This window comes from Carcharodon carcharias, chromosome 12 (genome assembly GCF_017639515.1).
Source record: "Carcharodon carcharias isolate sCarCar2 chromosome 12, sCarCar2.pri, whole genome shotgun sequence".
NCBI classification, from domain to species: Eukaryota; Metazoa; Chordata; class Chondrichthyes; order Lamniformes; family Lamnidae; genus Carcharodon; species Carcharodon carcharias.
Genome location: NC_054478.1, coordinates 109,608,706 through 109,624,980, shown reverse-complemented (window position 1 = coordinate 109,624,980; position 16,275 = coordinate 109,608,706). Strand labels below are relative to the sequence as shown.

Below are 16,275 nucleotides of genomic sequence, written 5' to 3'. Positions count from 1 at the left end.
GCATTTTTGAGTCTGAGTTGTAGCTCCTCACTTGGACACTGAGCATCTAATCTTAAAATTTAAAAATTATACAGTGTTAACACTGGCTATCTCTGAATATTTTACTTTTATTTGCATGTTATTACTGATTAAATCTAAAATATTAGAAAGTTGCATATCCTGACTCAACAATAATTCTCATGGGGAAGAGATGGACTCCTGTCTTTTTCCATCTCCCAATCATTAGACATTTTAAAATTCAACCTTAGTGCTATTTATTTGTCACTCCCTGAGTTACTTTGTCTGCATTTCTGAGTAAATCAAGTTAATATGAAGTACTTGGCGAAGTTGCTGAGATGTGATAAATTGCTGTATATAAATGCATTATTTTTGATATTTGTTATTGATTGTGGTACTTTGCTATAGGATCCTCATTTTAGAAATATAGTTCAGCTATTTTAAGTGTACTGTGGACATAATGTGAAATTTCACATTTGAAATAAAATTACCCTTTTTTTGTCAATTTTTTTTCAAAATACCAGCTTTTAAATCAATCCTTTTCTGCGTGGATAGAATTTTACCCTTTCAAACCAAACTAAAAAATGAGCTAATCCTGCCTTTTAAGTCTGAGCCATATAGTAGTATTTAATACGTGGATGATTTTTTCCCCTCTTTTTCAAACTTGCCTTTGGGTTAGTGAAATGGGACAGAAATATTAAATGCCTCTTGTTTTTGTTAGACTCCGGAACACCAGGCTGTGTTGTTCACCCATGGTGCCGTTCAGAACATTGCCCATCTACTGACTTCGCCTTCGTACAAAGTAAGTGCTTGAAAATTACGTAGAGAAGAAATATTCACTAGAATATGTCCATTGATCTCTGAAGGTGGAGGGACACTTTAGTGGGGTGGTGAAAAAGGCATATGGGACACTTGCCTTTATCAATTGAGGCATAGATTACAAAAGTAGGGAGGTCATGTTGGAGTTGTATAGAATCTTGGTGACACCACAGCTGGAGTAGTGTGCGCAGTTCTGGTCGCCACATTATAGGAAGGATGTGATTGCACTGGAGGGGTTGCAGAGGAGATTCACCAGGATGTTGCCCAGGATGAAACATTTTTAAATTATGAAGTAAGTTTGGATAGACTTGGGTTGTTTTCGTTGGAACAGAGAAGACTGAGGGGCAACCTGGATTGAGGTGTACAAGATTATGAGGGGCATGGACAGGGTGGCTAGGGTCAGCCACAAGGGGCATAAGTTCAAGGTGAGGGGCAGGAGGTTTAGGAGGGAATGTGAGGAAAATTTCTTTTACCCAGAGGGTGGTGACGGTCTGGAATGCACTGCCTGGGAGGGTGGTGGAGGTGGGTAGCCTCACATTCTTTAAAAAGTACCTGGATAAGCACTTGGTACGTCATAACATTCAAGCCAATGGACCAAGTGCTGTTAAATGGGATTAGGTAGGTAGGTCAGGTGTTTCTCATGTGTTGGTGCAGATTCGATGGGCCAAAGGGCCTCTTCTGCACTCTGTGATTCTGAAAGATATTTCAAGTGTAGCTAAGGTCCCTAAAACTAAGGCCCCTAAATTAAAAATGCAGGCACCGCATCCTGTTTGTACTAGAAACGTCCATTTAATTTCTAAACACAAAAGAACAAGTTTGTTCATTTTGAATTATCGCTTAACGATCTAAAGTTGTTCAACTGGGAGAACGTCAAGCTGTTTTTTTGAATGATGCTAGTGAATCTTCATAATGTTCCCAATATACCATTGAAGAACTGATGTTCTTTGGTATGCAGGAAAATGGTTAGCATTCATAGCTTGTGTTGCAGGTGTTTTCATGAGCTGATCATCAGATGTAAGCTGCTTACCAAAACCAACCTTCTCCCACTTCCTTTAGCTGATGTTGAAGGAGTGTCTCCATCAAGCTTCCTTTTTTATATTAAAAAAAAACCAAGGGCCAGAGAAACAGAGGTTTCAGGGAGAAGTTGTAGGGATTGAAGAAGCTACAGATATAAAAAAAGCCAGGGGTTTAAGCACAACATTGTGAATTTTAATTTTGGGCAGTTGAAGTGTTGGGAACCTATAATGCTCTGCTAGGTTGTAATAGGTGACAGGTATTTATAGAATTGGAGACAAGAAGCATAGTTTTAGATGCCCTGAAGTTTATTGAGGCAGAGTTTGGGAGGCCCACCAAGAGAGCATCACGACCGCCAGACTTGATTATCCCAAAGTTATGAATAAAAGCTATCGCAGCAAATGAAGTAACATAGAAAATAGGGGCAGGAGTAGGCCAATTGGCTCTTCAAGCCTGCTCTGCCATTCATTATGATCATGGCTGATCATCCAACTATAACAGGAGATGGAAATAGTCAGCCCTTCTGATGCAGAAGATATTGGGGTCTGACGTTTGGTATAAGGTCGAATAGATGTTGAGACTGCAGACAGCGTGGTCTAATCTTTGAGTGACCAAGGAGAGGGATGGAGTTGGTGATGACTGAGCTTCTCAATATTCAGCTAGAAGAAGTTGCCCTCTACAAGACTGGATGTTTGGCAGCAGAGATGTTGTGGAGGAGTTGAAGTAGTTGGAGGAGCAAAGCTGGATGTTATCAACATAAGTGTGGAAGCTGAATGTCAAAACCTTTTATAGCTTAATCTTAAACTGGCTTAAATGTAAATATATTGATAATTTATTCAATTTTATTGTTTCTCAATAGGTTCAGATGCAAGCATTAAAATGCTTTTCAGTCTTGGCTTATGAAAACCCCCAAGTTTCTTTGACTCTTGTAAATGGTGAGTATTGTATTTTGATGAATTTCTTCGTCTACTTATTTTCTCTCTTCTGTATCATTTCTAGAAGCGTGAAATGCTGCTTTTCAAATAGCTACAATCTAGTATGAAATCCAGTGTGTGAGTTGAACCTTAATGCATTTTTACAAACCTATAGCCACTGTACATAGCATTTTAGTAAAATAATTTTTATGGGGCTTTTCGGCATCATTGTGATAGGTTTAATCTAAGTACTAACTTGATGTCTGAAGTAGTTTTGCTCTTACAAATTTTTAGAAACCAATTTTACAGAAGCAATTTAAAAATCAATTGTGTGCTTTCTGTCTACATAGACTTTTTGTCTGAAGTAATGTTTAGTGATCAGAGGCACCCTCTGGTGTCTTAGGCCTGTGAATACATTGATGCTACTCTTTTTAGGATTCAAAGCCATGGGTGGTTTTCATATTAGTATTTTATAGAGTTTTGTGTAGCTTATATTTGTTTATATTCTAGTATAATTAATCCACCATTTGCTGTTTCTATCAGTGAAGTATGAGCTCATTCTTGTAAAAGCTACTGCCAAGCCAATGCAGACATTCTTTTTCAAATATTTTGGTTGCAACATGTCTAATGGCTCATATTCTCCTATTTTAGTGTTGGTGGATGGTGAATTATTACCCCAAGTATTTGTGAAGATGATGCAGAGGGATAAACCTATTGAAATGCAGCTGACATCTGCAAAATGGTACCTATTCAATTTTTTCACTAGTGACATTTTGTCAAAGATACATGGCTTGCCACTTAAATTAAATATACAGATAAACTTCCCACAACTTTGGATCACAGCTGTTCAAAACATCATGGCTTATAGCATAACCATTTGAGGATATTTGCTTGTTCTTAATAAGTCAGCTGCGTTTATTGTCTGTCTCATATAACTAACAAAACACGCAAATTTTAAATATCCTCGTTATTTCTGTAACTTACGTTCCAATTTTATCATTTTACAGTTTGACTTACATGTGCAGGGCTGGTGCAATCCGGACAGATGATAACAGTATCGTTTTAAAGGTTGGTATGAGATTTCAACAATACATTCGACCTGTCTGATTGAAGGGTAAAAGTTTTTTGTGATGTGTGTCCACCCTGTTATTTTAGTGATGGCCATAATAGTATGCAAGGCAGCTCAGTCTTGTAATATTAGAAGTTTCTGGCTAAAAAGATTTTAACTTCAAGACTGCAAATTCGAGGTAACAGTTTGATAAAAGACAATAAGGGGCAAGCCTAGTGAGAGTGTAAAGCTCCACGTCTTATAATTGTGCAGTGACTGAATCTTGTTTTGGAGTCTGAGCTATATTGTACAAGAAAAACTTCACCTCCAGCTTGATAAAACAATTCTAACATCCACATTGGGGAAAGAAGAAATCAGTAGGGATCAATTGATTCCTATTGTGAAAATTCTGTTAAAGTAAGGCTGCTTCATCTTGTTTCAGAAACCAGAATGCTATTTTTCTGTGTTTTTTTGCTCCAGATCTAAAACTTTTTTATCCCCTTCACAGTAAACATTATTCAAGTAGGGTTGTACTCCTGAGTCAGTTCTTCCTCTTCTTGCTTAGCAGTTTAGGTCTGAAGCAAGCATTGGGCTATTATACCTGTGTTTAATTTCAATATATCATCTGTTATTCTAACATGCAATTAATTATTAATTCAACAATTTGAAATGTATAACTATCTTAATGTGAAGATGTAACCCATGGTGCTTCATGGAGGCAAAGGAGAAAAAAGGAATCCAATTCGATATTTTAAGAGAAGTGACCAAAACCTAGGTCAAAGAAGCTCTTAAAGGAGGAGAGAGAAGTGAAGAGACAAGGACTTAGTGAGGAAATTCCAGCTCATGCTTAGCTAGCTGACAGCCTGGCCACATTTGTATTACGGGGTAGGATATGCAGGTGTCCAAACCAATAGCAACACTGAGCATGGGAAGCAGGATCTTGTTGCTCCAAAGAAAGTTACAGAGGAAGGGTGACACAATTGAGGCCTTTAAACACAAGAATCCAAATTTTACATTTGGGGTATTGGGAGATGGAGACCAATGTAGCTTAAGTAAGGACAGAACAATCAAGTAAGTGGCACTTGTTGGGGGATATGATATGGTAACGGGGTTTTGGTGGAGCTGAAGATTGCGGATGATGAGAGGGAGGAGAGCATTGGAGTGGTCTAACCTAGGGATTGCAGTTGCATGAGGGTTTCAGCAGCATGCACCCATAAGTACAAGTAAATATACTCTAGTGTATGTTTACTTCATAAACATGCTACCATTCAGTAACCAAGGAAGTAAAGCAATTGTGCACAGCCTTTCACATTTCAATTTTAATCGACAATTAAAATTGTCAAAGGTTGTGAAGTTTGCACATATGTATCATGTGAATGAATATTGAGAGCACATGCCCAGTGCAGTTACTATATTAATCATTTTTATTTACTAATCAGAAATACAGTTGGCCATTTCTGGATTCTCAATTAGCCCATGTGTCTTTGAGCCTAATGTATTGGAGAACATTCTCCTATACCTGCTTAAGAAACATAATGCATCAGCATGCAGTTCCTGTTGATTTTTCTTTCCTTTTATAAATTTGTGTCTGCATTTTAAAAACTATTTTTGCTGGTATGCATTTTTCAATTATGATGTGGGTGTACACCCCCAACAGGCTCGAAAATAGTGTCCATTATGGAGGGGTGATTGTCTGTCTTTAAATGATATATCCCTATTCTATCACTCGAAACCCACTGGCATGTAGAGTTTGCCCAGAGAAGATGGTTTGGAGGATTCCGTGTTTATGAATTCTCTGTTCAGCAATAATGTATGGGATCTTATCCCTGTGCTTGCTTTTGTCAATTCTCTAGGCATTGGGGAACCATTCTCACACATCTGTCAGGTGTCTAAGGAAGCTACCTCTAGGTTACATTCAGCCGCTTCATAGGGAGCATATGAAGCAAGACTATTGGTTCTAGAACCATATACTTAGTCTGGAAAGGTGGTTGCAGATGTTGGATATAGAACAACTTATGTAGTTTAAATACAACTGAGGAATATGGACACCAAGTTTTTCCATTGTACTTTTTTAAAAAAGTTTGGTCATGTGATATTGCCACCAAAATGATACCTGACCTGGTGACATCTGCAAATGTCACTGCATCTCTGTCACTTTGCACTCTGGTTGGACTTGAACTTCTGTGTAAAGGTGAATGCATTGTTTTGGGGAACTCAGTCAGAGTTGATCTGTACTTGAACTTCACATGTTAAAACTGCACCACATTGCTGTGGGTCTGGAATCACATGTAGGCCAGACCAGGTGAGGATGGCAGATTTCCTTCGTTAAGTGACATTAGTGAACCAGATTGATTGTCATAAAAAAACCTATGATAGTTTCATAGTCACCATTATTGTGACTAGCTTTATATTCCAGGTTTATTAACGGAATTCAAATTTCACCAGCTGCCATGGTGGGATTATGAGTCCAGTGACATTACCACTGCGCCACCATCTTGTTAAACTCGTGCAGAAAGTTTAGAACACAAAACACCTTTTACAAGGGCATGATAATTGTTGTTGCAATTCCAAACTCACTGGCCTAGATTTGGAACAATTTAAGCTGTTCAATCTCATTCTTACATGTCGTCAACTGTTAAAGATTTAAAAAATGTCCAGTTAGTAGGATTTTTTTTCTCTGTTTTCCTTTGACTCCTTTTTTTTCGATCTTTCTTTTGTGACCTCAGTTTATCTTTCTCTATCTATCTGGTTTTGATTCTAAGTCACCCTTCTTCTCTACTGAACCGCTTTCTTTCTCAATCATTAAATCTTTGGTTTGCAAGATAGACTGTTGGCCCCACTGTTAACTGGGATCCTGGATACTCCTTGCCACACTGTTACCAGCTCACATTTCCAGCAAGTTGCAGTGCAAAAGTTCTTCTAATAGAAGGTTACAGAAGGGTTTACACAGTGAGATGTCGTGCTTCAGCAAGACTTGACCAATTCTGAATCTGAGGTCAAGTTGTCCACGGAAGCCAAGATGTACTACATGACATCCTTTGTAATATCGTTTTATTCTCCTCCAAAATATGCACCTGTTCAGTTGGTTATGTTACACAGTTATGTGGGTTCAACTGAGAGAAAGCAAAATACGGCTTGAAGGTGACCTATTTTTAGGACAGTGGCTTGTGAAACACAATTGAGTCCACTGTCTTTTTGGTGATCATTGGTGATGACAAGGCAGCACACTAGAAACTCTAATCCTGAAAAACCCTCAGGTGATGTTCAGATGGGTCTCCCACCCATACTTAAAGAAATGTAATCTATTGTATGTATTGCAAATATCTCAATTAAACTCACCAAATTCCTTGTCTGTTTAGACACTCCCATGCCTGGTTAGGATGTGCAGTAAAGAGAGGCTGCTGGAGGAGCGTGTGGAAGGTGCTGAAACCTTGGCATATCTGATAGAACCTGATGTCGAGTTACAGAGGATTGCCAGCATCACAGATCATCTTATTGCAATGCTCGCTGATTACTTCAAGTATCCGAGTTCAGTCAGTGCAATCACGGATATCAAAAGGGTAAGTTTCCTAACTTGTAAATTTACAAACACTTCTTTTAATTTTGAGGAAAGGTAATATTGGTTATAATGAAGTAGATGAATACATTGCAGTATTAATCTTGATAAGATGATCCATTATAAAACCAGCTATGTTCATGGTTTTAATCTAAATAATTGCACAGTAGTAATTTACTGTCCCCTAACATTTCACATTTCTATTCCTCTTATACTACTCATGCTGACATAGGTCAGCCAGAGAGCTGCAACCTGTGAATTAATTGTTCCACTGCTGCTTTTGAGGTAACTTCACATCAGTGGAATATAGTCTGCAGGATGGAGATTGTTTTGATTTTTCCCCCACTATCGCCAGGAGATGGAGCCCTCCATTTCAAAAAAAAATCCATTCCTTAATTATTACTGATAACCTTCAGTAAATCTTCAGCAAATATAACTGTTTGAATTATTTGTGCCTTGCTGTGATGGAGCATAATATTGTACTGTTACGTTACAAAACTGGCATTTATTTATAGCAGTAGTGCACTATTTATTTGCTACGTAATGTTGTCAGCAAAAGGCAATCTGATTTTGCCTGTATTGATTTGTCTTTGTAGCTGTGATTTCCAAATTTAAATTGGAAACCATTTTTTCTATAATGACGGTCCCCTGCAACATGTAAGGCAGTAATTGAAAATGGATAACTGCTGAAGAATTGTTTGATATTTTAACAATCATCTTTAATGAATGGATACTATTTAAATAATTCTATTTGGTATGCCACTGTATTAACTTTATTGATAATTAATGGATTAATTGCAACTGCTTCAAAAATGTAAAAGTGCTTCATTTTTTTCTTCTTTCCTAATATTCTTCAGCTTGACCATGACCTCAAACATGCTCATGAGCTTCGCCAAGCTGCATTCAAGTTGTATGCCTCCCTTGGAGCGAATGACGAAGACATCCGGAAGAAGGTGAGTCTGGGAGAGGGGCGTCCCCCGGTCCTGGCAACCAACAGGCAGGGAGTGACGTCAACCTGAGAACAAGGTGAAGAGAATTAACAGTGACTTTACGAAAGAGCATAATCAGATCTGAAGAATGAATGGGATTGAGACTCATTTGTCTAGAGAAATGAGTTGTGACGTGTTCATGTTGGAATGACAAGTACTGGTGTTTCCTGTGTTGAACCTGCACCGGATCCTTAAATTACATTCTTTGCATGAGTTCGTAACAATAGTAACAAAATAAGCACTGTGAAGTGTAGTGTATAGTACTGACTCACATATTCCAGTAGTACTGTAATGCCAGTTATATAAATGCTTGCCTACCTACCTGCTGCAAACCGGAAGTACTCAGCTTCTGTTTCTGTATCACTTTTAATTTGTGGCCTGCTGATGTGTTCATTTGTGTTGCTGATGTGCAAGTTTAATTGTAAATAAAGCTTTGTGCAATGACATTGCTGGTAGCTTGTTTTCTGAATCTACAGTAAAGCAAAACACTTTTTTCAGGTAACTTCAGGTTACAGAATAATGGCATTTAAAATGTAGTTTAATTTTTAATCCGTACACAGTAAGTGATAAGCCACCCAGAATGGCATCTTCTTGCCTTTGGCTTATCTCAAAAAAGGAGGACTGTGTTGTGCATGCAAGTGTGCCCATCAAGACTGAGCCACCAATGCTGGAAAACATGCATGCTTCCATATTGCTCTGGCAATGTGACTGAAATCTCAACCTTAAAGTGTCCTTTTCCTGCAACAATGTGGCATTTTCAGTTTCATGTACTCCCTGTGCTCTTCATGAGCAAGATTGTCAAATTTGACAAAGTTATGCTGTGGACTTTGAAAAGAGTCTGCTCACATTAATTTCCTCCTTAAGCAGTTGTCACCTCTAACTTAGAGTGGGGAACCTGGTATCTTACTAATTGTTAAAATCATTTCAGTTTTTTTGCATTTTCAGGTTTGATATACAAGAAAAATGGCATTTGACCTTTTTTGTTTGTCTGCGAGTTACAACTCTGCAATCATCAGCTTCTAACAAAATTGAGTTGACTGCAGGATTGAGAAATTAGGATGAGCAAATTGTAGCTATGTCAGAAGCTGAACTTTAAGGTGAACAGACCTAATACTGCATATGTGCAGATCCCCAATGTGGTATTCTGTGGGTCTGCATTTTGATTTTTCTGTGTTAGTGATGTTTGTTACAGAATAAGTAATTAGGTATTTGTCAGGGTACCTGAAATGCCTTATTTTAATATTATAACGTAGGTTTCAGAGGGAGCAGGTGCTACAAGTGCCTTTTTTTTTGCACCACTGGGCAGAATGTTGAGGGCAATAATGTTAACTGAGAGGTAGGTGGGAGGAAGTGAAGAAGAACACCCCTTTAAATAATTTTGGGATTAGAAAACAACTTCTGCTTTAGAGGCTTTTGCACAGTTGTGGTGAAATCATTTTTTGAGGGTAAATCAAAGTAGTTGTTATATTGATTTTTGTGCAAATGGTGTAAAAACATTTAAGGTAACTTCATTAACCCAAATTATATAATCAAAGCACAGAAAAAGGCTGTTTGATCCGTTGTACTTGTGCTGGCTCTAGGTCTTGCTGTTCTTGCACCCACTTTCAAATTGTACCATTAGTATATATTGTATCACTTCATTCACCCTGCCAGAATGAATTATTTCACAGTTCTGTGTTTTTTTTTATATACATATTCGTTCATGGGATGCAAGTGCCGCTGGCTAAGCCAGCATTTGGCCATCCCTAATTGCCCTTGAGAAACTGGTGGTGAGCTGCCTTCTTGAATGCTGCAGTCCTTGTGCAGATACACCTACCATGCTGTTAGGAAGGGAGCTCAAAAGTTTTTGACCCAGTTATAGTGAAGGAACATTGATATAGTTCCAAGTCAGAATGATGTGTGGCTAGGAAGGGAACTCACAAGTGGTAGTGTTTCTATGCATCTGCTACCCTTGTCCTTGGTGGTAGAGGTTGCAAGTTTGGAAGGTGTGGTCAGAGGAACCTTGGTGAGTCGTTGCAGTGTATCTTGTATATGGTACACACTCCTGCCACTGCACTAGTGGTGCTAGTAGTGAATGTTTAAGGCGGTAGCTTGGGTGCCAGACGAGTGGGTTGCTTTGTCCTCGGTGGTGTGAAGCTTCTTGAATGTTGTTGGAGCTGCATTTATCCAGGCAAGTAGAAAGTATTCCATCATGCTCCTGACTCATGTCTTGTAGATGGTGGACAGGCTTTGGGAAGTCGAGGTGAGTTACATTTGTCCATTTCACCAGTCTGTGTCCTCCTGACATTTGTTACTATCATCCGCACTGTTTAATACACTTGAGTTCTGTGTCATCTGCAAACTTTGAAATTATGCCCTGTATGGATCCCAAGGTCAGGTCATTACTGTATATCAAAAAGAGCAGAGATCTCAATACTAACTGTTGGGCGACACCACTGCACATTTCTCCTCCAGTCTGAGAAAACAACTGTTCAGCACTACTCTTGGTTTTCTGTCCCTTAGCCAATTTTGTATCCACACTGTGTATGCAATCACACAAACCTTTGCTAACAAGTCTATTGCACGACCTTCATCAAAGAACTCAAGTTAGTCAAACATAATTTGCAATTAACATCCATGCTGGCTTTCATTGGTTAACTTGTATTTTTCCAAATGCCAATTAACTTTGTCCTGAATTAATGTGTCTCAAAGTATCACCAATGTTCAACTGACTGGCTTGGTAATGGTTGGATTCCTCTCCTCTCCTCCCCTCTCTCTCCCTTTTTTTTCAACAAGGGTTTTACATTTGAGAATCCATAGTTCTCTGACACCTCTTCCATATCCACAGAGGATTGGAAGATTGTGGCCAGAACCCACTACCTTTACTTCCCTCAGCAACCTAGGATGCAGTCTCTCAGGACCAGGTGACTTTTGTACTTTTTGAAAAGTAATCTTTTTATCCTTATCTACTCTTATCCATGCAATTTCTCTACTATCTCTTGCTGTGACATTGACAGCATCTATTCTTTGGTGAAGGAAAGTGCACAGTACTTATTAATTCAGCCATGCCCTCTGCCTCTGCAAGAAGACCTTTTTGATCCCTAATTGGCCCACCCTTCCTTCGGCTACCCTCTTATGCTTAGGAAAGACATTTGGGTTTCCTTTTATGTCACCTGCTAATCTAATCTCTCACGTATGTTTTGCCCCCTTAATTCCTTTTTTATTTCTTCCCTGTACATTTTGTGTTCAGCTTGCTTCTCTACTGAATTATTAATGTGACATTTATCTTAACCCTCCTTTTCCAGTTTTGTTTTTACCTCCATCTAGAGTCATCCAGGGATTCCAGTTTTGAATTGCTGCCTTTCCCCTCCCTTGTGGGAATGTGTCTAGTCTGTACCTGAACTATGCCCTCTTTTGAAGGCCTCCCATTGTCACTTACTGTTTTATTCGCCAGTCTTTGATTCCATCCACCTGGTTTGGTCCCTTTTTAACCGATTGTAGTTGCCCTTCCTTCAGTTGGTTATTTTCACGATTGATTTTATTTTTTGTTTGATCTTTTTCTTAAAAACACTAACCATAATACTGTTTCCCCCTAATCAACTCTATCAAAACACTGACCACCTCTATTAAATTTCTCCTTAACCTTCTGCTTGAAGGGAAACAGTCCCACCTTCTCTCATCTTTCTACATAAATGAAGTCGCTCACCTCGGTATCGTTTTGGTAAATCTCTGTACCTACTCCAAGGCACTTGACCTCCTTCCTAAAGTGTGGTGTCCATCTGTGACTTACCCTAAATATTCATAAATTGTTGGTTAAACTTTGGGAAATAATTTTTGCTGGCCCAATTTACCAAGTAAGTTTTAGTATGTTGTTATCCCAGGAAAATCTTGTCATGATAAAAAAATAAATTAATATTTACAATTTGTGAGGTGAATTTGTTCAACTTCTTAATGTGCAAGTACTTTTCAGTGTAATCGCACTGAAATAGTGTTCAAACACTGCACTGTCATAGTGCTCAAGGTGGTTTTTCAAAAATATATGAATTAGAGACAAAAAGTACCTCATTCCCATATGATTTCTGAGGATATCCATTGAATTGGGCCATTTTTTATACCTCCACAAGTAAATATTTTTAGAGACATTTTTTACTTATATGTTTATTCTTTTCTGTCCCTTGTGCATGTACAGTTAATTAGCAACTATGTTATTGACCTCTATAGTTCATACTAACATCCTTTTTATTATAGCAGGACAGTGAATAAAATTGCCTTTTGCACATTATTAATGCAACAGAAGAAAAATAACTGAATTATGTTTGTATATGGGCACTGACTTGTATCTCCATGAAAAGGAACCAAATCGATTCAAAATTCACTCATTATTTTACGCTGTCCTATCTCGATCCATTCATTATTCATTTGTAAACAGTAGGCAGGTGCTCCACTGCTTATGTTATTGACTGGGAAGTTAAGTTGTAGTTTCATGGTGGTTGCCTGTTTATTCAAGTCCACCTCCCTCACTGGACAATTTCATTAGAATTTACCCATTCTGCTTTCACCTACTTGCATTCTGCTGTCCAATTAGAAAGCACCACTGTTGCCGAACACAATGACTCTGGCTCTCTCAGTCTTGCTGTCCAAGTGTTGAGCATTGTCTGTAAGGCCACTGAAAGAATATTCATTTAAAAAGTGTTTGCCTGAAGTTTTTCAACAAAATGGACAGTAGGAATTCATATTGCATTCTGCATTTTATGAAGGTCTGTCAGTCACTTAATGTGTGCGATATATTTACTTACCATCCAGAGCGAATGATATTCGGCATAATCATTGAACAGTACATGTGTATAACACATAAAGAACCTTGGAAACAAGGGTATTCCCACTATGTGGAATTTTGATGCATCTCCAAATACCTGAAAAAAATAGACCCTAGTACACCACATGTTCTTGTGCGCCTCTATGCTCCAGGATATCTGCCCTCTCCTAAATATGGCCTTTGCAGTTACACTGCTCTAAAATGAGGTTTATCCTTTGGCTTTGAATATATTTATGCATGAATCATCAATGTGGGACTTCTTGCATGTCTGTAATTCATGTATAACTATCAATTGCGTTATTTGACATACAAAGTTGGTCCACAGCAGGTTGAGGCTATAATTCTAGAATGTTAAAAGAATGAACTCTGGTTTACAATGCCCAGAATTTTTGGCTATTGAACTAAGGCTTATTGCTAAGGTGGATGTAAATTCTCTCTGCTCTAAGTTATTTGTTTCCAAATCTTATTAGTTTTAACTAATAAGAGCTGTAGGATCCTTTACCTTGGGCCTGTTCAGAGTTGCTGCCAACATTTTTGATTTGCCTTCGCAGAAAATAGATGGATATTCTGTTCCAGGACATCGATCAGATACTTACTTTCTGCATGAAGTCACCCTTTACATCGAATTGTTTTAAGTTCTTCCCTACCCTTAGTCAAAGTACTTAGTAAATATTTTCATCGAAACCTAGGCCAAATATCAGACACGACGTAATGTCTGAATTAAATCAATTGCAGTACGAGCAAAAGGGAATATTTTTAGCTTGGTGGGGAAAACCTGCTGTGGCCTGACATTTTTGTTTGCACTTCTATAAAGCCTTTCCTGCCCACTCCAAAGCTGCTTTTTGGTTTTGAAAGAGGTTTTAGGTGTTTTTGATCAATTCCCAATTGGTTCTATGTTCTTTTGTGCTATCATAGTCATTACTTTTAATCATTCAAAGTAGATCATTAACAATTTTTGCTGCGCTGTAAATTCTAAGGGAGCCCCTTGTTCAGATTTCTTTTATGTTTGCAAGCGCTGCTGCAGAGAGCCTTTTAACAGCTCCAGGTTGGACTGTCATATGGCATATCATGCATAATGGTAGCAACCAAAAAAACTTTGGGACTCCTTTGTTCATTGTTTTGCTGTAAAAAGGCCTCCTACTTGTGAGAATTTTCCCTTTTTTTGGTAATTTTATGATTTTCTTGAGTATGTGATACCATCGCAGGATATTTTACCCACTCTATTTCTTATCACTGCTATTCAGATTAATCATTGTTTATTAATGTGCTTCTCCTTATTGGCTGCTTTAGCAAAAAGCAATTTCAATTCAACAATAATTTTAAAGTGTTTTACCTCTTTGAGATGTCATAGTGGGTTATTAATCTTATTCTCAGTACCTGAAGGAAAGCATATATATGAAATAATCTCTTGTGGTTCAAAGGTCTTTTCTAAGGTTGTGGTTAAGGTGCATTGTTGGAGCAGAGTAGTTGAAAGCTGTGCTGTGTACCTCCCTATGCTGCACGTGGCTGAGTGCATCATGCTAAATACTGCCAGAACTAAAAAAACGTTCTATTCTCCACCACTGACAGCCCTCATCTTTAGCACAAAAAGATGCCCCACAAAAATGGATTACTCATCATCAGTAACTCCTTTCAAAAACAGATTGAGAATTCAGAATATCTTCCAATGCCTTTTTACTTTTAATGTTGATGCCCTTGTATGGAAAACCTGACTTGGAGATAATGAGTTGAAAATGATGAAGTTGTTAATGCTCTGTTAATGACTACCATGTCAACTCAGTTTCCAGCTTAGTTTTCAAAATTATATTCTCCTGTTGTTTCCTGTGCTCAATATAAACCAAAGCAACAGAAACAGAAAAATGCAAATTCCCTTAACAAAATTGATATCTTAACTATGAAAGTTAGCAGTATTGTTGCAAAATCCTGATTTTAACTGCTGTTTAATGAGTGATTTGATAAAGCTGCGGAACTATTACCAGTACCTAAAAATTGCTGCTGTTTAGTGTTATGATTTTAAAGGTTTAAAATGTCAATCTACTTTTCTCTCATGGGATCTAACCAAATATTGTAAATTACATTTTCAATTTAAGGAATAAGTACCTTTGGCACATTGTAGATTGGGTGGATTGTAATAGATTTTCTGCCATTGACTGGGTGGATACTTGTTTTTTTAAATGACTGCAGTAGATTTTTTTTTTTATTTTTAATAACCTAATTGTTTTGTGATGAAGGCATGAATCATAATTGATCTATTGTAGCAACATATTTCAAGACTTTTTAGCAAATACTTTTGCATGTAAGTGATCTGTAAGTTATATCCTGAGCAATCCTAAGATTGGATAACAACTTTCAAATTCCTTCTGTGCATTTTGAGTTGTTAATTTTAGAATGAATTGACAAATGACTGTAAAATGGCATTGCATCCCTTTTGGAAGTTGCCATTACTACATTGAGAAACTGCACATTATAGGAAAATTCCTTTTACCATATTTGACTAAAAGTTAGGCTTGACTTTGTCATGAGACTTTAAGATCAATCCTGTCATAAAGTAATATAAGAGCAAAGTCAGCACGGCTTATTTGGAGCATTTGGATTTAAAAACGAAACCTATAATGCATGTTGTATGATATCAAGCATCTATAAACTGGTTATAGAGCACCATGTCGGCAGGGTTATTGAAATATTGATTATAATGATTCACAACTTAAGGTGTTCATTATTTCCAATAATGTTGTTAAAGTATTCATGAACCATAAATTTTATATGTTGCATATATAAAATGCAGGTTGGAATGTTGCTCTCTCTATGCAAAGTTAGCCATTGCTTGAAGAAGCATCTGTCAAGTTATGGTAAATCTGTGACTTTCCTGTTGATGTGGCAGCCCAATTGTCACAGTCTGCTGTACTCGTAACCAACTAATTGAGACAATTGCACTCGTCAGGCACCCCTAGCTACTAGTGCTTCTTAATATTAAAAATTATCTAATGTTTTTGCACATAATTAAATTATTACGAAGAATTATCACCAACCTACGTATCTGTTTTTGTTTTGGTATCTTTAGTTTCTTTAACAAACCCTGATGAAAATGAGTTGGAGTTAGCCCAGCAGTGTGAAGGAGAAGAACGGATGTGCTAGTTGATATT

The 16,275-nt window shown here is 37.7% G+C and overlaps 1 protein-coding gene across 6 annotated transcripts in view; it reads left to right on the top strand.

Annotated features, from left to right (window-relative positions):
* Window positions 1-16,275, top strand: part of armc8 (armadillo repeat containing 8) — a 110,463-nt gene that overhangs the window by 25,647 nt on the left and 68,541 nt on the right. For all 6 annotated transcript variants that reach the window (XM_041200330.1, XM_041200332.1, XM_041200331.1 and 3 more), the window contains 6 exons: window positions 719-799; window positions 2,690-2,765; window positions 3,396-3,486; window positions 3,752-3,812; window positions 7,152-7,352; window positions 8,206-8,301. In XM_041200330.1, the coding sequence (XP_041056264.1) occupies window positions 719-799; window positions 2,690-2,765; window positions 3,396-3,486; window positions 3,752-3,812; window positions 7,152-7,352; window positions 8,206-8,301 (606 nt within the window). The remainder of the gene's footprint in view (window positions 1-718; window positions 800-2,689; window positions 2,766-3,395; window positions 3,487-3,751; window positions 3,813-7,151; window positions 7,353-8,205; window positions 8,302-16,275) is intronic.